General features: G+C 39.7%; 1 protein-coding gene across 4 annotated transcripts; it reads right to left on the bottom strand.

The window, feature by feature from the left end:
• Positions 1–1,442: 1,442 nt before the first annotated feature.
• On the bottom strand, positions 1,443–27,223 carry MMAA (metabolism of cobalamin associated A). 4 transcript variants are annotated; one of them, XM_069780266.1, is made up of 8 exons: positions 26,644–27,223; positions 12,035–12,157; positions 6,593–7,067; positions 5,393–5,515; positions 3,839–4,009; positions 3,455–3,540; positions 2,715–2,864; positions 1,443–2,254 (listed from the first exon to the last, which is right to left on the bottom strand). In XM_069780266.1, exons 3-8 carry the CDS (start codon positions 7,041–7,043, stop codon positions 1,967–1,969), a joined length of 1,269 nt encoding a protein of 422 aa, XP_069636367.1. In that variant the 5' UTR covers positions 7,044–7,067; positions 12,035–12,157; positions 26,644–27,223; the 3' UTR covers positions 1,443–1,966. The 4 variants fall into 4 exon arrangements, with proteins under 4 accessions (XP_069636367.1, XP_069636358.1, XP_069636347.1 ...); XM_069780257.1 differs by lacking the exons at positions 12,035–12,157; positions 26,644–27,223 and adding an exon at positions 7,773–7,855; XM_069780246.1 differs by lacking the exons at positions 12,035–12,157; positions 26,644–27,223 and adding an exon at positions 7,399–7,740.
• Positions 27,224–27,950: the final 727 nt, after the last annotated feature.

The following is a 27,950-nucleotide window of genomic DNA, read 5'->3' as shown; positions in this document are numbered from 1 at the left end:
AGTCACCATGCTTCTGCCACCCCCTACATTCCTTCAGCTACTTCTATGTAACTGACTGCAGCAATCCTCAATTACTCATTTGGGATGCAAATTTTAAGAAATAGGAATAAGGGGGTCAGAGCGCTGAAGTCCTGGCAATTTATGTGGTGGAAACCACTAATACCAGCTATACCAGTGCAAAATTTCTTAACAAAGAAATGCCTCAGCTGTATGTCCCACGAAACACCACAATGCTCTTTGTTAGTATTTCACTGCAAATATATACGGGGATCATTGGTTTTAATTACAAAGTACTTTTACTTTGCCTTGCAGTTTGCATTTTAATTTCTGGTCATACTTCGTATTTTTAGAGTAAAAATATATGGACAATTACACAGACACCATCATACAATGGGAAAAATAACTGAAATGCTAGCATCAAGGATGGAGGTTTCTTCTGCATTAATTTGTGCCACTTTGAGAAACCCAAGGAAACAAAATCCTCAGCATTTTCAACAATCATTCATCTTTTCTGATAGTTGACAAATTATACCTATGCAGGAATCAAAATTGTGAAGCACAGAGTTTTAACAGGAAAAAGCTGGGGATGCAATATAACAATGGAGAGGAGAGGGAGAGGGACAGGGGAGAAAAATTACTCCTGGGGGAAAAATAGAGAAGGAAGAAAGAAAGAGGATCTAAGTAGACCAATTCATTGCTACCCTGGAATTGTCTCAAAAATTCAGACTTGGGTTGCCAGAACTCAAGCGCTGTGTGAAAAACATACTTCTTAGGAAGCCAAACAGGTGAAACTGAGCTAAAATAAAAATTAAAGACACCCTACCTTTCATGTATGTGTCCAGAAAATCAAACTATAAAAATCATCACTTCCAATGTTGGGTTTTTTCAAAGTCAATCCCTATAAGGAATAATAGACTCACAAAATCTCCTATTTTACTAGTTTTCTGTTAGGCCTCCAGAAATCAGCGTTTTTTCACTTTATCCTTCATTTTTAGTAGGTACCAGATGAGCTCTGGTTTCTGGATCATGGCTTAGGAAAATGCTTCCTCCAGATTTGTTCTCAATTGGGGGAAAAAAAAAAAAAAAAAAAAGTACTTTTGGTTGTAAGCAGTCATGTCTGCTACAAGAGAGGGGAAAAAAAAGCCCCAAACCCAAACACAACTGGGCATTTTGTCTGAACCCCCCAAAAATTAAGTCAGATCAGAAAACCTCAGACCATTGTTACTAGAGATCAAATATTCTAGTATGAAGACATTTGTTGCTGAAGCATCATGGGTGACATTTGTTCCACCTGATGTCTGCGTTTTAAAAAAGTCTAACTAAATTTTGCTTTTGCATTAAAACATCTATTTAGAAATTGGGATGGTTAAAATACCATTCTCCTAGTGTACAGTGTATAATAACTAACTAGAGCTTCCAAACAGGGACCAAACACCACTATATTCTATTTATATGCATACAATTTATTTAAAACTAAGACTGTGGTCAGTTGCTGCCAGGGGTCCCAATGTTCTTGCTGTTGCTCAAGCTGAGGAAAGAAAAAGCAATCCATGCTGGCAACAGCCGATGCTATATTAGAATGGAAAGCTGCAGTGTCAACTGCTCTAAGATGGTCCCATAACTGCAATAAAACTCTGCACCACCACAAACCTTCCTCTCCCACCCTCCCAAAACCAGTCACATTTTGACACGGGCATACATTTTTGATCAACAGATCTATGGCGTGTACAATTAGAAGACTGAGAAATGTACTTTTTCCAATATAGTCTGTAGTAATCTCTGAGTGTTTGGATTTGTCATGATCTTCACATATACAGAACCCTACAGTATTTTTTTTGCAGAGTGCTGGATAGGTATTCTATTAATGTCCATTGTAGCAAAACATTTGAATCCATACATAGAAAAAGTGTATTTAATGTTCATGTTCACATAAAGCACTTAAGAAGAACAGAGTAGAATATAATGCTTAGAGACCATCTTTGAATGCTTTCAGTAGCAGGTCGGCTGCCAGTCCAGGAGACAAGACACCACTAAGAACTTTTTCTTCTAGAAGTGGAATCTTATCCTTGACTGCCAAGTGACTCCGGAAATGTTCCAACATATTTTCTTGGATGAGATTCCACATCCACACTTTCTGCTGTTTCCGTCGTTTGGCAATCAACTCACCACTTGTGAGCATGAGGTCACGAAATTCTGTCATTTTATCCCACATATCTGAGATACCTTCTCCAGTTTTGGCAGAGATGCGCATTACCTGTTGGATTCAGAAGAATTTTTAAAGCCAAGTAACTGCTGGGCTTGAGGGTTTAATTACTGCATCAGGTAGATTGCATGAAAATTAAGAAATGCATAAGGCAAGCCTACTTCAATACACTCACTTCATGAAGCTCTAAGCAGTTTTATGCTGGGGGTTTGTTTTTTTTTTTTTAAAGATCTCAAAATCGGGATTCTACCAACTATAAGCGGACCCCGAGATCCACAGTATGTGGGATAAATAGGCATATCCAACTACTTGTATCATGACTGACAATCATTTTTAATGAGTCCTTTAGCTAAAAGGTACAGTGCTGCCATTTTACTTAAATGTCGCATTAATTACATATTCTGGTAGATACACTCTGGTAGCTACACTTGCACTCGTAATATTCCAGAAAGGAGGTATTTTACCACACCCAACACCCCCCTCCCCCCAAATCATAGTGAAGTACACAAACCTTTGGTCTCCAAACCTTTGAACGTTTGCGAAGCAGCTTCATAGCACTAACATATTCAGCTTGTATTCTCCGTGCAGGCACAATTAAATCACCATCAGCTTTATTTATAGCAACTAGATCTGCCATCTCAATTATACCCCGTTTGATACCCTAAATGGAACATGGAGAGAAATCATGAATACCCAGAAGGACTGTGACATGCTGATTTATCACAAAAAGCAGGTCAAAATGCTTTGTTAGTTTCTGGGGACTCTTACTGACTTTTTTGTGTGTGTATGTGCTAGTCAGGCAAGAGTAGTACCAACGGCCTCTGTCATTACTAGTTACTACTCTACTTTGACACAAGAACACTAAATATGGGTATCAGTTTACATGATAACCTATTTCATGTGTAGAGACTTCAAGTTTATCCAAAACATGACCAAGTTTGCAAACCTATTTATATTGATTTCTGTTTTCCTATAATACAAAGCCACTCCCCAAAATTATATGTAACTAGTAAACAAGCCAAAGTAAGTCAGAGAGTATCAGAATTTCACATCCTAATACTTTCAAAATCGGGGAGGGATATCAGATCCTAACTGGGCAATAAATTGATAAGACTCTGAAAAGACTTCAATAGTAGCAGCATAATTTACAAAACACTATTGATACAGACTCTCTGCACAGATACTATATCTTCGATTTAAGTTTCTCTTCCTAGTCCTAGGTAATACTTAATAAGAGAAACTGAAAAATACCTGTAATTCATCTCCACCCGCAGGTGGTAGCAGTAATATAAACATATCAACCATATCAGCCACAGCAAATTCTGACTGTCCCACACCTACAAAATTAAATCCAGAGTTCACCACTTATTGCAAACTTTCAGTCACATTAATCACAGTAATTATGACAGATCCCAGTATTGCACCATGAACAAATCCCACTAACAAAGACAACAGGAAACACAACAGTTTTTACAAAACATACAAGACTAGAAAACTGACAGAACAGGCATTCATTTTCAACCAGTCACCATGCATGAAAGCATGAGCAAAATCAAGGATGAAAGTATGCAACTAGCAACACACCTTATTCAGGTATCACAACAGGATAATTAAAAGAAAACCCTAAGCACATACCTACTGTTTCCACAAGAACAACATCGTAGCCTCCTCCTTCACACAGCAGAATGGCTTCATTTGTGGTCCTTGTTACACCTCCCAGTGTCCCTCTGGTTGGAGATGGTCTGATGTATGCATTCATGTCCCTCGACAACTCAGTCATCCGTGTTTTATCACCCAATAGAGAACCTTAAACATTTAATGTTAAATTATTTCCAAAGTGCAGAACAGCCAAACTTCCCCTCTCCCCACCCCCAATAAATGAGTGAGAAAAGACTGATCTCTTGGATGAAGTCAGTCAGATAAGAATATCCCAGTAATAGCTGCTCAAGACTTTGCTGAGGACTAGGAAGTTACTGCCTGGTTCTTCTGCCCATGAGAAGCTGGAAAGGCCTGATAAGCAGACCTTACTGCTATCAAATACAAAGAATTCGTTCTAGGTCAGAATGAATTTCACAATTCCTGAATGGCTTTTTGAGGCCTATACACAGCAGGCCACACAATTAAATCTTTGTTGTTTCTGTCCAAAGGGACGAATCTCTGCCTTATGATTCTGATATGTCTTGATGGTGGATTTTTTTGTTGTTGTTTTTGAGAAAGCTGACATGCATCCCTGCCTTCCTTCTATTCATACAAACTTTAAATCGGATTTGGTGAGATCTACATGCATGATGTACATTCCAAAAAATGAGAGATGCTCAATTCTTTTAACTTTTCTTAATGTACACATTCAAGAATATAGTCTACCTTAGTTCTGGGTCATTGCAATGCTGAAGTTTTTTTTCTTTTTACATAGTTACACATTGCAGCATCTTCTCTAACAGCATAGAAGCTGGAAAAAGGAGTAATGTTCCCTGTCAGCTGCCCATTAGAAAAAGATCAAAATCAAAGTTCTATTATTTATGTCAGAGACACCATTAATCAAGCATGGTCAGCCTATAATTTCCCTACAATTTTTGATTTGAGAGTGACAGATTACAGCCACACAACTTTGAAGAATTTCAAATTTAGAAAAAAAAAATAAATAATCATGCTACAAGTCAGACAAATGGTCAATGATACTACATCAGGGGACCCTGAAACCAGTACAGTCAACAGAAATCCAAAAATTCCTATTGAGAAGAACTAATGAATGTTCTAAAATCCAACCTGATCTACATGCTTGGATTGCAGCATCACCTAAATAGTTTTAAATTAGCATATGCTTCCTGCCCAGTGATCAGCATTACCACTATTGAAACTTAAGCAGAAATGAATGCCCCTCTACTCTTTCATTCACAGGGAAATAAAGAAATAACTAGAGAAAGAAAACCACAGCAACCTAAAGTTTCAGACAAAAAAGTTGTAAGGCAACATTCAAACACTGGAAAAGAGGAAACCTGACAAAATTAGGACGGCGATACGTATTTCCCAAATTCATATCACAGGAGGAAAAAATGAAAACATGATACAACATTTATTCTTAGCATTTTACTTTTATAGGCCCCAGATTTTCCTCCATTTGGCCCAAAGAGATACTCCTATAGTTGATAAGGTATTAGAAACCTGACTCAAACTTTAATTCACACTCACCACCACTTGTACTAGAGGAAGGGTCTACAGCCAACACAGACACTTTGTATTTTCTTTCTGTAAGCATTTTCCCAAAGCATTCTATGAAAGTTGATTTCCCAGCACCAGGAGGACCAGACAATCCTAAATAATCATATTAAGAAAAAACAATTTTGTTAAATAAATAACACGTTACGTGAATACTATCAGCATCTAAGTTGATAACAATTCACACTTTAACACCATATCACAACAAAGGCAAATGAAAGCTATGCCACAACTGACACAGCCAACCAAGCAGTCATAATTAACTTGAAATACACTACCTTGGTTCACCCAACACAGCAGCGCTCACTTCACCACCCCTCATCCTACCCACACCAACATAACATTGGGTTTATCCAGCCCCATTTCCTCCTCTCCAAATAAGTTTATTTATACTGACTTATCCTTCAGAACTTTAAAAATATCATGTCCTAAATCTAGATTTTTCAGGTTTACTAACTATTTATAAAAGAAACACTCTAAAAGCAAAAGCCCTTACCTTGAAGAGCTGTTAGTTAAAAAATGAGGCAATTTACTTGCACATCAAAGCATGCAAACGAAGATTAGCACCACATATTTCTCACTCCTGTGCACAAGTTCTTGTTCTTACTACTTTTGTACACACACGAGAGACAACAGCTGGGCATGACATACTTTAGTAGTCCATCTCTTTTCAAGGGAAAAATATTTTACAGTTTCCCAAGAGAACCAGTCTCCTCAGCTGAAAAGCAGGCTGCTTTAAAGTAGGGCCATAGATCAGGAAAGTACATGGTTTTCCTTTGGCAGACTGAAGAAGGGATTCAGGAAGTATTCAAGAAAACACCTTCTTCGGGATAAAACCAGGTCTGCTTAACTACATCCTTCCCTATCCAAGTGTAGAGAATAGCTGTATCAATCTGCAAACTGCCTAACATTTTGGTTTATAATAGTTATTAAAAAAACCCCAAATAACAGCCCCCCAAGAAGCAACAATAATTTCTAGAGCTTTTTCAAAAGCCTCTTCCAGCTCAAGCCATAACCTTACTGGACAAAGAAGTGATCCAGATTGGTTACAAACCACAAGAAACCAATGATCCAAGACTACCGACCGTGATGCTTAAAGAACAATAGCGACAACGAAAGGTGAGGACTGTAATTCCATCAAAGCAGCTACTGGACAGACATAAAAGGACTAACCCACTCTAAAGGCAAGTGGTTTTCCTTGATTTAACTTTTCTTGTTCCCTGTGGTAGGATAATACCTTCTGAAGGAGCACCTGGGCTATTTTCTTCTTCCTACTCTGAGTTGATTCTACAAGTGTAATAGCTTCTGCTAAACAGGCTCTATGACCCTGAATTAGTCCGCTGTAAAGTCTGTCTACCAGTCTTTGTTCTTTGTCAGAAAGTCCCTCTATCTGCTGGTCAGGGGCTGCTTGCTGGCACAGCTCTCTCCTCAAACCATTTGAAGAACAAATCCATTTTGTACGATAGGGATGCACTGGTGTAAGAGATTCAATGCATGGGAAATCTGCTCTGGAAGTAAAGTGAAAGTTTGTGAGGCAAGTTCTTCTAGAGAAATAACAATGAGGGAACCTCAGCAGCAAAGAGGGGATCTTCATCTTGCTTGGAATTAAAAGTAGCAAAGACATCAGTTCACTTCCATTTGCAGACACCTTAAAGAGAAAGAAAAATATTTTTACTTCCTTCAAAGCGCTTATAAGGACTCAAATGAAACCTACGTATGCAGGCAATCATCATCTTTTATTTTATCCATACCTACTGTTTTTAAAAAAAAAAAGATGGTTCCTGTTTCCCATTGAAAGAACGATAAAAGCAGCTATGGAATCTTCCATAGGATAGCATCTCTTTATTATCATCCGAAACAAACAAGTATTTTATTTTTATAAATAAGCAGATAAATAAAAAGCACTTTTAAATAAGACAGCCTCCAAGAGCACACACGGCACCCTAAAAAACCAGGAACAAACCAACCCTTACGCTTACTGAAATTGTTGTATATTCTACTTCCACGGCCATAAGATTTTTTTAAAACTAGTACTCAGGATGAGCTTTTTACACCTTATTTCCGGGGGGGGGGGGGGGGGGGGGGGGGGGGAGCGCAGCCAAGATACAAGAACATTTAGAAATAAGCTCGAGAAGCAGAAACCTCCCAGAGGACCAACACAAAGCAGCAGCACCAGGCGCAGCCACTGCGCTCTCTGGGCCTGCTCTGACCCGCACCTCTAAAAGCCTCACAGATCCACCCGGGCCGACCCTTGTTCACAAAAGCCGCCCTTGCAGCTGCTTTCCGAACCCTCTGGGGAGAGGCTCACCCCCCCCCCCCCCCCCCGGGACCCCGGAAAGCCCCAAGCCCGCACCCGCTCGATCTCTCCTCAGCCCGGTGGGTAGTGGTGAGGAACGGCCTGCGCTCCCCCGCCTCCCCGCCGCCGGGAAGTGACGCCCTCACGCTGAGCCGGAACCCGCGTCCGGCCACGGGGCACAGGGCCCACCCCGCCGCGGCCGTCCCCGGCCGCCCAGCCGGAGGCCTGCGCCGCGCATGCGCCGCCAAGCACCGCCCACCCCCCACCCCGCAGGGGGAGGGGCCTGGGTGGAGGGCGTGGCCGTTGCCGTTGGCGTCCCGCAGAATCGGGGCTGGGGGGGCGGGGGGGGGTGGCTCTGATCGAGTGCGGTCGATAGGCTCACGATATGCGCGCGATATGCTCATTTCTGGTCATTTCATGAGAACACAAGCTTCCGCGTTGATGCAATAACCGTTTGCTGGCCCTGCCCTTCCTTGTGAGGAAGGGCACTGCAAACCCTCATTTCACTCCTGGTCCGAAATCTCAAAAATGTCACTTCGAATTTGTGCACGACCACTTACTATTCCCCGATTTCGTTTCAGACAGCAGGAAGGGAGAAGAAAGGCTTAAACCCCCAAACGTGTTTATTAAATCGTATTTCTTTTCATTTTGCAAAGTTAAACCTGATTTTTAAAATTTGCTCTCACAGAATGGGGTTTTTTTTTCAACTGTTACTATTTCTCTAGTCATCTTACCCTCCCTTTTCTGCACTGCTTCTTGCTAAAGTACATGCATTTATTTCCAATAAACAGAAACTGGCACAATGCGCGGGCCGAGGCGCTACTAGTGCCGTACGATCACCCTAGCGCTGTTCTAGAATGCAGTAGACTTGGTCCCAGTGCAACTGATGGACTGTGTAAAATAACAAAAGTTTTGTTCTTAACTGCCAAATGCACAATTTAATCTCATTTCTATTATTCCGGTCCACAAGATTATCATAGACAGAGAACTGAACAATCTTCAGAGTTGATAAAACATGCAATTTCATGTCCCCATCAGCATGTGATGAAACCACAGCAGAAAGAGACAAGAATTCCCATTTCAAAATAGCCTTGTGTGGTCTTTCTATTTAACCAGTTCTTTATTCATCAGAGTTAGCACGTATCACTACCATCTCTTCCTGAAGTTTTCTAAGGCTCTGTTTCAAGGGCTGTGCTTAAACCCAGGTAGCACATACCCGCTATTATTTTAGTAACGGCAGCAACAACAAAAAAGCCATTCTGCTGTGGTTTCATCACAGATGATTGATCCCGTGTTTTCTTCCACTTTGTCTGCATTCATCATGAATACTTTTATCATTGACCTTGTTCCAAGAACTAGATGAATGGGTACACAAAATTGCACATTTTGTCAACACTGAAGAGGAGAGTGGATTGTTCAGTTCTCTGTCTGTGACAATCTTGTGGACTAGAATAATAGGAATGAGATTAAAGTGTGCATTCAGCAGTAAAGAACAAAACTTCTGCTATTTTACACAGTTCATCAGTTGCACTGCCAATCTGCTATGACCATGAACAAGCATGTATGTGTTTTGGAGTAGTCTTCCCACAAGAACCGTTTTAAAGACCTTGCACACTGATGAGGTGTGGAAATCCAAATTGCTCAAGTCACCTCTTTTTTTCCCTTTCCTCTCAACTCTGTTATTCAGCAAGATTGCTTTTCTCCAGACAGAGACTATAGTCCCCAAAGGTCAGATATAACAGGTAGATTTCCTATTGCATTGTCAATTATATGCACCTCTTCTTTCAATATTCTGGAATAGAGATTACACAGGGCTCCTAAAACTGTGTGCTCTTCTACCACCTCTATGTTACTCTAACCTCATCCAAAATAGGCAAAATACTTCCTTAGAAGCTGGACCATATCTAGAGTCTCCCTAATCTACATTCTGTCATATTATACAGTGCTCTTATGTTTCCCCTATCGTCTTTTAACATATGTGACCAAACATGTTTTTTTTGGTCTTTATTACACACAGATCAATGAATTTTGGTCAGACTCACTGTTTTTGTGCTTTCTGATCTCCAACATAGGCAGTTCTCTTGGTTCATGTGTTCCTTTACCCGGTCATTATTAACTCACTTAACATCCTAGCTGAGGTATTCAGGAGGGTAGTTCAGTAGCTTTCCACATCAGCCTCATTGTTTCTCTCTCTTTTCTTAAAAAAAAATAAATAAATAAATAAAAAATTTTTTTGGGGGGGGGGTGTTTGTGTGGGTTTTTTAATTCCAAATTTAAGTCATCTTCCTTTTTGTGTTCTCTCTGCTTCTTTTCCCCAGGGGTGTCAGAAGAATAAAAATGTGCATCCCATAGTTATTCCATCACAGTCTGCAAACTTGTCCAATACTTAAGGAAAATTATCTGTTCTAACCTCCTTGCTGCAAATCTAGCCCAGATGTTAAAGAAAACGGTACTGCTGGTTACTCATGAAATGGCAGTCTTCCTTCTGAGCCAATACTAAATCAAACACCCTGTAAAGTGTTATAAAGTATTGTGCCATGGAGTAAGGGTGTAGGGAGGCACAAATCTTCAGACAAAACATGCAACTGAATCCCAATCATTATCAAAGAATAGAAGAAGAGCCTTCTGTAACTTTTCACAGCAGAAACTGTATTACCATTAGCATCTTTGCCAAATTCCACCATGCAAATTTACATTCCGTCTAACTGGCTTCCCCTTGCAGTTTTAGTTGGATTCGTTCGTTCTTCCTTTCTCAGGCAGCACTCTAATTTCCCTGGTCTGTTCACCCCCTCTTTAAGAAGTCCCGAAGTAATCTTTGTGCACATTATTATCGCAACGATGACATTTAATATATTCATAGACATAACTATAAGCAATGTGCTGCAAAGGCAAATACAAAACTAACAATCTCTATGATCTAAATGAAATTGCAACAGGACAAATAATTGATGAAATTAAATAAACAGCATCACCTTGAAATTCACCAGCTTTTCCCTTAACATATAAAGATGTACTTGTGTTAGGAACTCTCTGTTGGACCCTCCCGCTGTACATTAAAAGATCTGGCATGCCTACAGTCACTGCTGGTTATGGTTACAGAATTATGAAATTCTCATCACATACAAGAAGAAATTATGATTTCTTAGAGATGAAATTTTATTTCATCAGTTCTTTCTCCCCCTGTGAGGATGGGAAGGGTGTTTAAGAAGGCTCTGCCATGCTCCCAAATCCCTTTCACCACTATGCCTTATTGCAAAATGAACTTCTCATTCAGGAATACAAATTCAGTGGCAATTCCTACACCGAGTACTCACATTGCACTTGCAGTGTAGCACCTGGTTGTCTTCACACTCTGCCTTCCTCTAATATTTCTCCTTTCTCCATGTAATAGTCCACCCTGCTCATTGCAAATGCATGTTCTTGGCTACTATGATTGCAACTAGACTAGTGGTTTTATTGCTATTACAAGCAGTCCAAGAAAAAAAACCAGATATACCTTAAACTGCATTAGAAATTTTGGCTGACATAACACAGATCAAAGTTCAGCATCAAAACTCTATCAGGGTCCATCCTGCAAACACTACCTACCTGTCCTCCAGCGCCCAGGAACCAGCATCACAGCACTTCCCCTTTTGTGGCTATGAACCAGACCTATTGCTTCCCAATGCACAAGAGAAATGAGGGGTCTCCTCCACTGCAACCTACAACAGCTGACTGGAGCAACAAACAAGTGGCAATTTATGGTGAGTGTTAAATCCTACCCGCATATCAGGTCTAGCCAAGTTACAGAATAACTACAGTCCCTGCCACAGTACAAACTGAAACTATAGTGGTGACTGAATGACCATTTGTCCTTTATTTCAGAGGACACCACTCAATTCATTTCAGTTTTCACACAAGCAGAGAAGACTGAACCAGTCTCCTCTTTGCAGCACAACACTAAGCAAGGTAACTGCTGATTACAGCCTTATTTTCAGGAAAGAGCACTAGCGTTTTAAAAAGAACAGTCTGAGCACTTTAGACTAAATATTCTTCTGCCTCATCTTAAAAGATAATTGGACACCTGAAATAAAAACAATAGCAAGTATAATCACAGCTGAAAGTTTGCCTGTTCAAATGCAACATGAGTCCAGGCCTCAGGTTTTGCATTTGTGACTCAGGCAAGGAAGCAGCACAAAAGCAGCAAATCTCCCCAAAGGCTCATTAACAGCTACACAAACAGGTGTTTGCTGCATATGGGCATTCAAAGGTTTTACTACAAAGGCCAGGACAGAGCAGCAAATCAGATCCCTGGCTAGGTCTGGAGACAAAAGCCTTACCGCAGCTTTCCAGGTTCAGCATCCTACAAAGAGGGGACGATTCCAACAGCTGATCAGAGTCACTGTACTTGTGCTGGTGAAGGAGCCATAAGATTGTCAGAGCTGAAAGAGCTGTCTGAGAACCTGGGAAAAGAAATTTGCTCTTTGAGCTTTGGCTGAGACCTACAAGAGAGTATCTGAAGAAAAAGGAGGAAAAATTCATCTTGCACAACTATGGTTTATATTTGTGTAATGTTTTTATAAACAAGGGAGCTGAAGTTTCTTCACAAAACCTTATAGCAGTGACTTCAACATTCTCATGTTGATACGAACTGAGCTATGATTGCACATTAGTGAGAAATGACATAACCATTACAGGAAAGTTTTCTACTGCTTATGCACAAGTTTTTTAATTGTTCATGATGAACTGCCTGATATAAAATGACATATAAAGGGGACAGATAAAATATTTTCTTATAAAAGTAATTCTCTTTTCTGTAAAATGTTCACGTTTCTTAGAAAATAAAAATAAAATTACTATATGGGAAAAAAACCCCAAACATTATTCATATAGACTTCTGGTTGTAAAAGCAAGTTAAATAATGTTCTCCAAGACTGATTTGTTGTTAGAATTATAAACCTGGAAGGGCAAGTCACTTGCCAGTAAAATACTAATTTTTTTCTTTCAATTAAGAAAGTATTTAAAAGCGTGGCTTAAAGAGTATGTACTTCTCCATGGCCACCAATGACTCATGATAGTAAAATATTTCTCATGTAGTTCATCACTGCACAGCTGAAATCATTAATTGCCTCCTCCTGATTATTTTCAATACAGCAACGAAACTATAGTAAGCATATTAGTAAATGTAAGAAGTATAATACAATCTGACACCAGACTTTGACAAGGTACCCTCATTCCCAGCTACTTTTTAAGGAAAGGCTTGATTGGCTGCAATTTTTAAATTCTGTAGGAGCTGACAAAGACAGGAAGTGGAGGACTGACACTTTCAAATGACTAAATACAATCCTCCTTCCCCCCACCCCAGTGCACTAAAGAGTTATTAGGTTGGTATGAAATTAGCACAATCTTATACACCAAAAAACGAATACCTTAGTTCACAAAGTGAAGCATACATTGGGGCAAGGAATTAATGATGAATGCGTAACTCGGTTTACCATTGTAGGCAACTTGAACATTAAGAGTAAAGACATAATCTTTTACGCACTTAAGTGTTTTTCCCTTCATCTCCAACAGCACTGGTGCTCAGAGTTCTTTGTCTTAACATCCCTATGCTGAGTGCTTCACAAGCAGGTGAAAACCACAATTGGCGGAAATGAGATAGTAGGTAGAACTGTCCATAGGAACATAATGTTGTAGCAAAACATATCAAGACACATTTTCAGTTCCAGGATGACACTTACAGCCAAGATGAAGAGGAAGACCAAGCCCATGATAAATCTGATAACCGGGATTCAAGATTGAGATATAGGAAAACCTAAGTGTTTCCAATTCGGACCAAACCCATGGTATGAACAGGGAAGCCTGTTTCCTGCAGTCCACCTAAGCATCTTAAACATGAGGCTATCGTTTATCACGCAGGAAGCTTTTGTTTCTCTCGTATGTATGTACGTGCATAAATGTTGTGTTTGCATGCTTACTCTCGAACATGCCCACAAAAGCAAGACTTTGGTGGTCTTATAACGCAAAATTGATTAGTGATGGAAATGTCCCATTTTTCCAGGCAGCTGTAGCAGATGGGAATGAAAAAGGACAAAGAAAGAGTCCGCTAAGATTCAATGTTATATGATCAACCCATCCAGAAACGTAGTAACACAACATTGTAAAAGGCTGGCAAACTAACTTAGAAAAGCCTTGTTAAAAAACATGTTGGACCATACTGTGTATTGTTGCTTTATACCACAAAATAAACACCTTTATGGTAGTACACCCTACATTTACAAAGCTTACGCTAATGCTACAAAATATTGTGCCATAGAATTAAAATGAAAGAAGAATCTTTAAATAAGACAAAAAGGCAAGTAAAAAAAACTCCAAACAAACAAAAAAGTTATGATTGTAACTGATGCAGCTGCATGTGGAAAATTAGCATACAGAATATGAAAAGCAGCAAAATATTTATTTCTAGCACCAGGTAATAGGAGTCTAGAAGGGACATTGGGAATCTTTCTGTCCAGAAGTAGGTATTTTTATCTAATCGCTTTCCAAATTAGGCCTATGTTTAGAAAAGAATTCTATGTTCCAACAGCAACCCCATCTCAATACATCATTATATGTTGCAAGAAGCAAAGATGTTCCACCAGGACGTTTTCATCCCCTGCCAGCAGTAGCAATTAAGCATTTACTTGTTCTCCAGAAACTAGTGTTTTAGCTTTAGCACACAGAAATAAAATTGAAAGATAATTCGTGTGACTCTCGCCTTCAGGATCACTTACTCCTTTTGGCCAGAAGGGGAAGCTAGCGCTATGTATTTTTGTCACACAACTCGGATGTATTCTGGACAGAGAGGAATTCAGTATTGCTTCCTCAACACAATCGTAAATCTACCCTGTTCGGCCATGGCAGACTTTTAACAACCTGAGGAACTTAAACACATTGAACATTTACTCAGAGTGCATTCAGTAGGCTTCAGAACATAAAATAAAAAAGTCACACCTCTGCCAGCATGAATTCCATCTTGTTTGGGGGGGTTTTTTTTTGGTTACTCACAGAAGACTAGCAGCAAGTGGCTGTAACCCTATTTAGGAGTCCTTTACAGCGAGTTTCTGACTTTCCAGCAGAATTTTGCTGTTGCCCTCTCTGTGGTCACTGCAGTAAGCCAGGGATCTCTGTGTAACATAGGGCTTACATAAGAATATCATCTTATTTCCCACCTAAACCAGAAACAAAATACAAAGCATAAATTTTAACCAGTCATTCTCTTTCTGTGTTAAGACACCCTATTCAGAGTATCAGTATGGGAAACAAACTGGAAACTTCATATGAAAGGTATGAAGAGTTGCCTTTTTGCATAAATCAATGTTAAAGGACTAATGAAGAAGAGAAATATGCAGTATTCACCTCAGATGACTGAGAGTCATCAGCATCCTTCATTCTTTTCAGACCAGACTAAACTGTATTTATTTGATGTTTTGCAATTTTAGTAGAGAAGGAGACAGACTGAAAAGACTGAGGTTTTTCTTTCTGATCAGCTATTCTATTACAGCTTCTCAGCAGTAAACAAACGGCTGCTTATTTGATTAAAGGTAATCTATCAGCCACAGTAGATGGCCTTTCTCACAGTGCTGTGGAAAGAAACACCAGCAGTCAGATGCCAAAAGCTGTACCTAGTTCTTTCCAAATTTTCTAGTTTTGTATCTATCTATGTCTCCCTTATCTGGCCTGGGCTCAGACCTTCTGCCAACAGCTACACCAATTTCCAGGAGTGCCCCAACTCTCAACTCTCTGCTCAGCTAGAGGCAGACTATTCAAATAGTCAACAGATGAAACATTAAAAAATGAACAGAGGAACACCCAAATACAAGGTTGTGTTATATATATATATATATATATATATACACACACACACCCACACACCCCATTCTTTTTCTTCATTTGCCACTTGTTCCAGGAGAATATATTCTCAGTGCTATTTCCTTCTCATGTAACAAGACTGATATTAGAACATGATAAACAGATGCTGAGTACTTCAATGAGGATGTCAGTCACCAATAGCGGAGGTCTGACAGAAGGCCTTACATGTCCATTACATCTTAAAAATGACCTAAAATGATGATAAGCAAAAATTAGTAGTGTTGCATTAAAAGTATTCAAGAAGGCCTGCTTTGTTGAAGTGTCTCTTCCCCACCACCATCCCCTTCTGCTGGTGACTCTTTCTACCTACTTATTCTAAAAAAGAATGAGTGGAGACTCAAAGGATTAGAGCAGCAGAGTTACTTGGGGAATGAGAAGTTTCTGGAAGGGAAGGGATCTTGATTCTGTCTTCAAAAAACCTTATTGTATTTTATACCAAACACTAGGCTATAAAGATCTTTTGCTCTGTTAAAGAGCAACATCTTTAACAAAAAAAACCAACAACCCACAAAACCAAAACCCAAACCAACCAAGACAAACAAACAAGAAAATCAGAGCCCAATTCAGAGCTCTCCGCTCTTACACCACATTTCAGAATCACGTCAATGACATTTCACCTCCTCTGTGCTACTGTTCAACTAAAGGAAAAGTAAGCAGTCATTCAAATCCTCACTTACTTTAGCTGGAAAAACAGCATTTCATGAGTTAAAGACTCATGATCTGTCCATCTAATTGTGGAAAGCACAAAAATTCTGATGTCATCTCCTTAGAGTGAATCCATTCTTATAACTAAGCCTATGACAAGAATAAAAATGGCATCAACAATCTGTTTTAATTACAGTTTATATCATTTCCAATTACAAAAGTAACATTTCTCCAAAGTCATTAGTGCCCTGCCATTATAGCTGTCACTGCTTCTCCAGTCTTGCTGCTCTGAGAGTAAAGACTCTGGGCAGGTTCCTGTTAGGAATATTGATAAGCTTCAGAAAAAACTCTTTTCCAGATGGTCTCGTATGAGGCATTCATACTCCAGCCGTTCCCAATGAAGGTTAAATGCTATTAGCAGAACATGCTCTCCAGCTGAAAGTGAGGTTTGTCACTAGGATAGCTTTGCAAATCACTAAATTTTTTAGCTGTAACTCATCTTCACTTTAACTACATAGGCATATGGAACAAGGAGAAGAGGGGGAAAATATTCTTGCCTGTTTTATATTAAATCAGTATGTCTCAATAGGCATGAAAATATGCCTATAAGTGACAAAGGGATCCTCAACATCAGCATCTGTGACAGAATTCAGTTCTTAAATGTTCAGACCAAACCCTAAACACTCAGTCACAGCACAGAGCAGGAAAGCATCCAAGAAAGCATCAAGGACACCTGTGCTATTCCCAATATGCATTTTTCTAACCTGTCATTAACAATCTCCAATCACCAATTCTCCAAAACCTATCCAGATAACTTGTTACAATATTTTACTATCTTTACTGATAGGAATTTCTCCCCCGTGCCCCTAGTATTAAACTAAATTTTATTCTCTGCAATTTAAGCCTGCTATTTCTTGTCCTATTCCCCATGAAGTAGAGAAAAGATACTGAACCCTTCCTCCTCAGAGCAGCTTTCTAAGCATGTTTCAAGACCTCCAGGTTTGTTGCAAAAATGTGAGTACAAGGCAAATCGGTCAACTAGAACTACTAAGGATGCTCTTTCCTATCTAGTCCCTATATTCACACAGTTGTTTATTCTTGTTGCAGTGTCGGATATCACATTTACACATTTACCCCTATTAAATAGCAAGCTAGTTTTTCAGCTACAAAGTTATCCATCTCAGTACCTCAAGGGCTTTAGGAGTCAACGCAAGTAGAAGGAAAGCTGGCCTTCTTAATTTCTCACCTTTCTGGTCTTTGCTACAATTAATTGAAAAAACGAACAAACAAACAAAAAAACCCAACCAAACCCAAACACCACCACCCCCCCCCCAAAAAAACCCAAACAACAAAACAACCACAAAGCTTTTCTCCCTTCTTCCCCTCCCAAATTTCTACTTACTTTTAACATCAGAAATTGTCCATGTTTTTTTCCTAGAAACCTGTGTGGCATGTGTTTTATCAACTTCAGATCAGAGACGCTAGAGAAACCTGCTAAAATTCACTAGTCAAAGCCCTTGTTCTACAGGACATGGTCATTCCAGTAGTCTAGGTAAAATCAACAGGGCAGACCACAAAGATAACTGCATGTTTAAACAGTTAAATCTGGTTTGGTTTTGTTAACATAGTATTAGATGCCAAGACAGGTGGTAGAAAAAGCTCCTTAACCATAAAATAGAAAATCCCCAGTCTCTTCAGTGAAGAGCAGAGACAGAGGCCACTGACCAGAATCTTCAAAGACTTCCAACTAAACAAGTACAACCCTGATCTGATGTTCATTAGCAAGCAGAGCAGAACTGTATCTGGAGGGAAAGGGAAAAACAAAAGCAACAACAACAGAAAACCAACACAAACAAAAAAAACCCTCATTTATATGTCACAAATCCATTCCTCTGATCTTTTCAATTAATTTTAAATCATATTTATTTACCATTGTATTTTAGAACAAAACTTTTCATAAAAACCAATAGCAATACAGTGAGTATAGTGAGCTCTGATAGGCAGTTTCCTCACTTGATTCTCCCACCATGCACACAAACACTCCTAGATTACTTAATGATGACTGCAGTGTCTCAGAAGCTCATACAACAGAGCAGCATGTATTTTAGTGAAGGTTATTTTCTGAAAAGTTTATGGCTGGCCTTTCTGGAAGAAGACTACAAGTACAGACCTAATGCTAGTTATCTAACCACATATTTTCTTAATTCATACATTCTAAATAACAAAGACCACATTTTAAAGTCTGACCTGTAAAAGAAAACTCTTTTTGTTAGTTGTGATCTATGAAAAAGGTGACAGCACGTGCATTTTTTCCACTGAAATAAGAAGAGAAGAAAAAAAATTTTGCCTCCCTTCACTTTAATGCAACTGTTGAAGGGTCCTCCCCACTCCCCCCCCTTTTTTTTTTAACCAGTGACTCTCAGACACTTGTTGGATAAATATTTCAACACTTACTTAAGAAAGAACAGTAAATACTTACAAGAAAAACCCCAACCGTTTTCTTCTAAGAGTTTTAGTTTCTAAAGGTATCAGAGAAAGAGAGTAAAAAAAGAAAAGGCAAGAACAAAAAAAGTTTCATCCAAGGGAACTATCTTTGCCAATTAGGCTTAATTGACCTTTTCTGAGGATTAATCTGTACATTCCCCATGATCAGTTTCCAGGTGACAAAATTTAAGATTTTGGCTCAATTTTCCATGCATGAGTCCTGGAATTAGGCCAACTTTTTCCTCCCCTTGTTGCTCATTCTTACAAGAGCCTTATGAAAGCATCACGAGATGATGAATGCATCAGGATTCCCAAGAAAATATGATGGAACCCTGTTGTATTTCTAGTGGGGTGACAATCATTACAGGCAAGCACAAGAGACAACATTTAGTATAAAATAAATACATACATAACTATAAAACAAAACCATTTCGCTAGACACTCATCCTAATAAAAAGGCTTAGAAACCACAGACTAGAAATGCTGCTGCAAAATGCAATTCTGAGATGTACTGAGAGAAGTGTTACAAGAAAAAAATGAAGTCATCGTTTTACTTTACTCAGCTCTCCATTCGATAGCTTAGAAGTATTGGTGAGGCCTCAAGTAGACAACAGCACTCAGTTTCAGGCACCTTACTAGAAGAGATGTAAGCAAACTGGAACCCAAAGGAAAACTTCACCAAGCACTAGAAAAATAGGGGAAGGAGTGGGAACATACCTTTCTTCCAGACATAAGGTGTTATGAAGGTGACAGCGATGGATTTGCTGCATCACCATCAAAAGCAAGCTAGGAAGTAATCAGTTTCATTTGTAGAAAGGCAAATTTAAACCAAATCGTAGAAGAAACTACAAAGGCAATTAAGAACTGGAACAAGGTACACAGGGAGACTGCAAAATACCTTCCATTTGAATTTTACTTAATCCCTACACAAAGTCCTTCTGTCCATACCATATACCACCTGAAAGCATGCATGATGCAGCCAGCCCATTACCTGACTGGGATTTACTGTACTTCTGTATATGCATAACATGTACGAGGCTCAACTACGCTTCAGATGCAGCATTCCTAAAAGAATTTCTCTCAAACCTTTATGCACCCAAAGTGTTGCTTCAGTTTTTTTAAAGTATTTTCCCTCCTTCATAGCCCTCAGGCTTTTAGACTGATCTTTTTAGAAGCTGAAATTCATACTTCCTCTGAAGAACACAGTATCCATTCCACTGTGAGATCTCCCCCTTTTGCTGGGCCAGCTTTAGCCAGCAGGAAACTACATGGAGCAAGTCCCTCCAGATTTTTCCCTTTCCTCCCCCTAAGACATACAGAGGCAGAATTTGTTTGGGGGAGGTGGCAGGGAAGAAACTGAAGCAGATCCCTGTACTCCCCCTCCCAAAATATCAGGACTATAATTTCTCACCTCTTTTCATCGACCCTTCCAGGAAAAAAAACAAACCAAAACAACAAAAAAAACCAAACAAAAAATCCCCAAACCCACAAGAGAGCATCACTTAAGCACATTTGATGAGACAAAATAAATAAAGTGATGCACCCCAAGCTTGGTCCCATCACTAACATTGTGTATTTCCAAATCATTGTACCACATTAACATTACTTCCAACCTCACCTGGGTTTGATTCTACACACTATGCATGTTTCATTTTGTCAGACACCACAGTCTCTCAACTTTAGTTTCTCAACACTTAGTTCATTATCACTTTGAGAGGTGCTATGGCATATCTAAAGAGTATAAGCACCTACAGAGCAGAACAACTCCAGGACCACATGAAGACCTGGGCCCTGTGCAACTGCTGTGCCAGTTAGTAGTTACCATGTCCTATAAAAATGGGACCAAGGTCCATTTTTCAGGTACAGTAATTTCAGGTACTCTACTATTTTGATAGTCAGAGAAAACGCATACACAGCTCACAACAGATGCTGCTAGAGAACAGAAATAAGCAAAGTCAGCTCCTACAAACATCACAGACCCGTTTGTTTGGCTGTTATCCTCAGAGCTGCACTCCTTTGAAAAGCAACTAAAGGGTGCAACTGCCATGCACAACAAACCTATATTGAGCAAAATCACTATTTTCTATTCTTACCTGTGCCTCAAAAATAGGGTCTTATAGAATTTGCCTTCTCTAAAGAAAGGGAATTAAAAATTTAATTCCAATCACAGAATTTTTACTTTAGTAGTGAACCAGCAATGCCAGGTTAATCAAGTCAGACTTGCAGTCTGAAAGCTACACTCCCAGCAATCCACAAACAATAAACAGGATACTTGGAAACAAAGCAAAACAAAAAAAAACAACAAAAAACCCCAAACACAACTGTTTGTTTTTCCAGATATACACTAAATAACTTCTTATGGTACCACATTAACTTGTTCTCTACTTTCTTTCATTAACCAGCCCTTTTACTATGCTCTCAAAAACCTCTGTAAGAGCTAAGAAAGGTTTTGGAAAAAGCGAGCAGGCTACAAGGAATGAGAGGTAGGAACTTCATGAAGAGGGTTCTGGTTCTGCTTTTGAAAAACCGAAACCAGAAACAGAAGACAATCCATAGATTATACATGTGAAAACATGGAAATTGAGAGTGCCTAATTGTTATATATGCCTAAAGAGGATATAATCAGTCTAGTGTTACATTACATAGTATTCTTTTTGAGGAAATTAAGCCAGCTTTTACTGACATAGTAGCCAGCACTTAAAAGTAGGTTGTATTCCATCTCTGACAACTTCCATCTTTAATAACGTATGCTAACTCTCTGGTTTTTACTACTTACTGTCATTAGAAAACTTTAGATGATCACAGAAACCCCAACCTTGCTTCTAGTGCTGCAGGTCCACCCCAGTTCCTATGTAAATAATAACCTTCGTGCAGGCTTTCACGCACAACTGCTGTATGTAAAATATTTGTGCCTTGGATCGATTTTAGAAAAAGACTTAAATGTGTAAGGCAACATCTGGTATCTATGCATTCATCCAGCATGTGGAAGCCAGTTACAACCATGTTTTCCAAACTTGCGTGGCACTGAAAGGTTACCATATGGAGACGACTAACTGTTATTTGGATTAGGCTTTCAGCCATGCTCAGTCCTCTACAAGGGCCATTTCCTGTTTATGTGACAGGCATGTCACATTTTTCAGGTATGCCATAAACAGTTGTAGAAATAATGAATTTTGACTGGGTTTCTTGTATACACCACCTGTGTGAGGCCATGGTGATTTCCAGTGCAAGGAGACACAGTTATGTTTTATAAAACAGAAGGGGTGACCAGAACATGGAGAAAAACAAAGGGAAGGCCACATACTCTGCATATGCTTTCATCCACCTTACTATTGAAGGAAAAAAAGTGCAAGAGCACCAAGACAACTCTGAAACAACACTGAAAATAACCACACACAACGAGATCACTCGCACCATGATCAGGCGATCCTTTCCCCCCACTCTAGTCCAATGCGATGTTCACATGCAAGACAGCCTCCATGCGTGTTCAGCTGTGAAGTTCCAGGTCTAACCAACATGTTTGGGATTGTTCCATGTAACAGCACAGATGTACCCCAGCCATCCACCCACAGCTGCTGCCACTCTTCCTGTACCGGCTCTCCACCGACTCCCCAGCTACATCAGTGTCACCACTGTTGCTCCTCTTGCTCCTCCCTGACAAGGCAGTCACCAGCTTGAGTTTGTTTCTTAGGGTGACTGGGACAGAGAAGGGAGGGAAATTAGACTAAGAACAGCTTTCAGTTTTCTTCATCTCCCTAATCAGTTTTGCTTATCATAAAAGCAACAACATACCCTTGTCCAACTGAAGTGGGGAGGGTGTTGCGGGGGAAATATCAGAGGCCACTACACTATATCTCTGAAAGAAGATCAGGAAATCAATTGCTGTTGTGTAGGCCTAACCCTAACAGCCCAGCCTGTAAAAAAAACCAAAATAAAATAAAATAAAAATTAAAAATTCACCAAGTTCAGTGAACCCTCCCTTACCACTGTATGCACACCTTTTTTGTTTTGCTTCTGCTGCTTACTGACAATACGGATTAATCTGGGGCTTGTATGGTGCTAATAGATCCCACGAGCCAGAAAAGGCTCTTACTGAAAGTATGCTCTGCTGAATCAGGCTCCTCAAACTTGAGGTTCCCAACTCAAGGTAACTGCTTAAATTGCCACATGCCCATGCCAACATTAAGACATCCCAGTGCTTTTCTAGGAACCATTTTGAAGATGATCAATTAGATTGGATATTAGGAAAAATTTCTTTACTGAAAGGGTTGTCAGACATTGGAATAGGCTGCCCAGGGAAGTGGTTGAGTCACCATCCCTGAAGGTATTAAAAAAAGCACGTAGACAAGGCACTTCAGGACCTGGTTTAGTGGGCATGATTGACAGTTGGACTCGATGACCTTAAAGGTCTTTTCCAACTTAGACAATTCTGTGATTTCTAGGAAGTTTAATGTTTCAGTATTTTGATTATAAGAATGCAAATAGCTGCTTTCTATCAATGTAAGCTCATCAAATTCAAACTAAGCCCTATTGCTATATCTGATCAATATTGCTCCTGTGACTTGGGGAAACCACAGGAACACTTAAGGCAATGACCTGATACCTGAAAGACCAAAAGCAATACAGTGAGTCAGAAAACAGACTGGCCACAATGACTAGAACGTATTCTGAATTAGCGCCAAATCAATCGTTACCAATAGGGGTACAAAGAAACCCCACACCCAAATTAAAAGCTACCCCATGAAAGAGTATTTACAAAGCTACTCTCCTGGCACAAGATAAAAATCCAGCTCCTGGAACCCTAAGTCATCAGAGCATGCAGATCAAGGTAGCTTCTCTCTGTACTGCTTTAGAAAACAGCATGGACCCAGTCCAACAGACACAGGGATCAAGCTGTGTTTGAGAGGTCTGTAAAGTTTGTTTGTAGTCAAACCATTGCCCGAGTCATGTTCAAAACGAAGCCATGCTTGGATCCGGTTTTTAAATAGTGCTGTTGCCAGCACTATTGCCTATGGTGATTTTGACTCAAGGAGACTGGTCTACAAGCTTGAAGAAATATCTGATGGGACAGCAGCCATCTTCCAGTCTCCACATACATATCTGAAAACGCTCAGGATTGCCAATCCCAAAAGTATCAATAGAAGGCAGAAGTGAAGGGCTCAGAGATGAGACAGACCCTGCTCTCCTGCCAAGAACCAAGTGCTCGGGGAAAACATAAAGTCTTACTGCAGCACTACACACATCAAGCCTCATTCTCCTGCATGTACTAAGTTCGACTCAGTAATCTAAAGAACAGAAAACCAAGAAGTTCAAAGTCATCATGTAAGGAAGGGGAAGGGAAGGGGAAGTTAGGCACGCCATTTTTCTTCATATAAAAGAATGTTTTTACATATTACAGGGATACTGGGGCAAGAAAGAAGCTGCAATAGGATAATTAGAATATTCTTTACAAAGGCAAACTGTGCTGTTCCCACCGGGTCTAAGCAAGTGACCTATCCACTTAAACCAAACTCTTTGAGCCTGTTTGGCATGTGCAGAGCCCCCTCTGTAACACAGTTATAGCTCATTTTACATTTACTACAATACAGAGTTGTAAGTGGCAGGTTTTTTATCACTGCTAATTCCTGTCTAGAATCTGAAGCACGTGAAGGTGCTCACTTCTTCAAAATTTACCTGCAGCAGCCTCTTCTGAGCTTTACAGATTTAAAGCCTCAGATGAGCTGGCAGGATCATGAAGAGATGAGACAGATTTTTGAACTCACACTTTAGCAGAAGGATGAAAAGGAGAAATTGCAAAGCAATTCCTAAGAGAAAACGCAAACCAATTCCTAAGAGAAAACTAGGAATCTGCACCCTTTAGAATAAAAATTCTTACATTCCTGAAAGATGACCAAATCAAATTCCAGACTTTTGGACTGTTTGTAAAATTTGGGGGTTTTTTTTACATTACTTTCGATGACTTTGGCTGCACATGACAACTTAACATACACTGAGGATCCACATGCCATTTTTAAGTGTAAAGCATTTATCAGACCCAAGTAAAAATTATACCCATCTTGTCCATTCACTACAATAGACCTGCTTGTCTTTGTACCCACATCAAGCCCAGGGGATGCTTACATTATAAATCTTATTGGAGTTAATTTTGTATTTGCAACAGGCTTGATCAGGAGGCTGTCTCTCCATCGCAACTGCTTCATGAAAACCAATTCACCATGTACCCTGTCAGCCATCACTGTTGCAGCTGAAGAGATCATCATCTCCCACAGCTGGGATGAATGAAATAGGAGCCACCTTGTCCCAGAGAGGTTTCCCCCCTGAGCAAGTCACCAAGGCAAGTGGAGGGTTCAGGAGCTTCATGCTACAAACCACACGACTTATTTATTCTGGAGCCTGTTGGGAGAGAGAGATGATGAGAGCAAGGCTTGCTTGTGAAGCTGAAGGCAGCAGTCAAAGAACACCACTAAATACAAAGCCTGAGCACCCTGGCTGACAATTTCTGTCATTTCAGTCAGGTGCAAGCCAAGTGACATACTACCACAGAGAAGAGGGAAGGGAATCTTAATAACTGTAAAAACCTTTAAAACAATAAGCCCAAGCAAAAGTGAAATCCAGTAACATGAACCTGTCTCATTTCACTTTCCTCTTCCAAAAAGGATTTCAGATAGCAAGAGTTGAAAAAGTGGTGCCTGTGAAGTACGTGTATCTTTATGGGTGGCTTCCAGTGCCTACAGCAACCCATAATTCTTTACCTGCCTTTGGCAAGCATACTGTAGAGGGTTTTTTGTCTGACTGAAACATACAGCATCCAGCAGGTATGAGAAAAGACTCAGACAAAAAGCTATTTGCAAAGAGTTTAAAAAACTAAAGTCAGTCATCAAGAATATAGGAGGGGGACTTAGGGAACAGAGAAGAGAGAACTTCCCCTAAAAGGATAACATGACTAGGGTGTCTCTCTTCGTTGAGCTGTTTAAGTCAAGGACAGAAGGGGACAGAGTAAAATAAGAGCCATTTTCACTTCTCTCCCACACAGAATTACAAATATATTTGAAGAAAATGAACTGTGAGATGATGCCTGCAAAAAATATATTGCTCTACCATGACTGGTGATGGTAGAGTTATGTTGTATATTTAGGCACATGTCCAGAAAAAGGTGACTGCCAGTTCACAGTTATGAATCATGAATCTCAAGAGCAGAATAAGAGGCTACGGTGTGCTGAACAGAACAAACCAGCAGCAGTTAATAAAGAGACCATCAAAACACAGCTAACTTCCAAGATGTCAATCAAAGGTTCGATGTGTGGCAAGACAAAGGTAAAATCCAGGAGAAAGGCACTCCAAGAAAGGGCCATATAGATTTCAGATATCTCTGCGTTGATTTATTGTCTTCAAACAACAATAGTCACAGAACTACATTCTTTGAGGCTAGAAAAGACAACTGCAGTTGTGAAAACATAGCTACAGTAGCAAGAGAAGTTATCAAACTAGATAGCAATACCAGGTCAGTGAGCATTAGAAGATCAGGTCCATGATTCTGATACAAGGTATATTAAAACATGAATTATTTCTCTCCATACCTTCCTAAAACCACACAAGTAACCATGACTACCTCTCTTAGCTTTCATCAAGTCTTTTAAAGGTTCACCAGAGACTCTTAAATGGTTAAAAAGTCATCTCCACCTGGGGAGAATTATTTTCTTTCCAGCACTTAAAAGCCAAAGCACAGATTTCAAACACATTCAGCTCCATGGAAGTATTTGTCTCCACATACCTCTTCAGTTCCTCCTAACAGGGACCATCCTGGCTTTTCACCTTGAAGCAGTGTCTTCTGTGTTTAACTCTTGTTGTTCAGAAGACTAGACCCAGGAAACTATGGGGAAATAAAACCAAATAGGCAGCAGGGACTCACCTGGTTACAGACTTGACACTGTAGGCTCTCTCCAAGTTTCTAGCTCTCAGCATTCTCTGTTTTGTGAGAGGTCAGCAAGAAACTTTTTTCCTTCTGTCTTGTCCCGTGCCTTTTCCAGCTTTCTGACTCCAACTATCTGAAGTGGGGCAAATCAGTAAGAAAACTTCTCCAAGATGCTCCAAAAAATCTTCACAAGAGCCTCACACTAGCAGTTGACTCCTCCATGGTAACTTCTGTCCTACTTCCTATTTTTCTGGCTATTAGTCTCAGGTGCTACTCCAATCCACTGAATTTATTAAATAAAGTGCAGCTGGGATGCTCTGTGCCATCACATGAAGGTACACTTTTTCCTTACATCTAATGCCTCCTCACCACAAACAAAAAGCTGGACAACAGATAAAAAAAAATATTATGTACACTGCACTTCAACAGTATCAACAGTATAGAAAAATTCACAATAGAAGAAACTTACAAAAACTGGTACCCTGCCGAAGTATTACCACTGAAAATTTCTGAGACACTGCAGAGCTAGTATTTTCTGATTTTAATCCCTGTTTAGGAAAAACAGAGAGGCATTACAGCCCAAACATACAAGACACTAACACTCAAATGCAGTTACAACATCAAACTGTCTTTTCTTACCGCAAAGCCATTTCAAAGTTTACCAAAACTTGCACAGTATCATCCAAATATGAAAACATCCAAACAGAAACACTCTTAAGACTTGCATGATGGATGGTTACAGCACTGATTAAAAAAAAAAAAAAAAGTCACTACCTCAGTGCTGCATTCCAACAAATGGAAGGAAACTAGTTGGGAACAGCTGGGAGCTAATGTAGCAGAGGCTGAAGATGGAAAAAGCAGAGACAGTGACTGAACAGCAAACAGCATTCTTTCTCTTTTTGGTCATCTTTAAATTTTACTTAAAGACTCGCATTTGTGCTATGATTGCTTCTTTATGAAAAATATATGTTAAACTGAATTTAAAAAAAAAAAAAAATCTGTTCTTGGAACTTACAAATACAAAAAAGTAAAACAGTCACTAACTAAGTTCTCCTAAATAGGGAACTTGAACATTATGGATTTTTTTTTCCCCTTGGCAGGGGAAGGTTTAGTCTTAAAAACATATACTCATACAAGTAATGGAATTAAGAGGGAAAAGAAGAAGATGGGATTGACTCATTCTCCAAAAAGGGCTATTACTCATGACAGTGACATACACATGCATACATCTGGCTGAACACACATTCATCACTGTTGCTCAGCTTTCCCTCATGTTCCTGTTAGTGCTGCATGGTCCGTTACAG

This window comes from Haliaeetus albicilla, chromosome 1 (assembly GCF_947461875.1).
Source record: "Haliaeetus albicilla chromosome 1, bHalAlb1.1, whole genome shotgun sequence".
Taxonomy (NCBI): Eukaryota; Metazoa; Chordata; class Aves; order Accipitriformes; family Accipitridae; genus Haliaeetus; species Haliaeetus albicilla.
Note: the sequence above shows the minus strand (reverse complement) of the source record. Positions and strands in the feature narration are given on the sequence as shown.

Excerpts from the sequence above, each read along its gene's own strand:
- MMAA (XM_009914436.2), bottom strand. The coding sequence starts at position 7,431 with ATGGCCGTGGAAGTAGAATATACAACAATTTCAGTAAGCGTAAGG. Across the intron at positions 5,516-6,592 it reads ACCACTTGCCTTTAGAGTGG|GATTGTCTGGTCCTCCTGGT; the intron begins GTTAGTCCTTTT and ends ATGATTATTTAG. Across the intron at positions 2,255-2,714 it reads CAAAGGTTTGGAGACCAAAG|GTAATGCGCATCTCTGCCAA; the intron begins GTTTGTGTACTT and ends TGAATCCAACAG.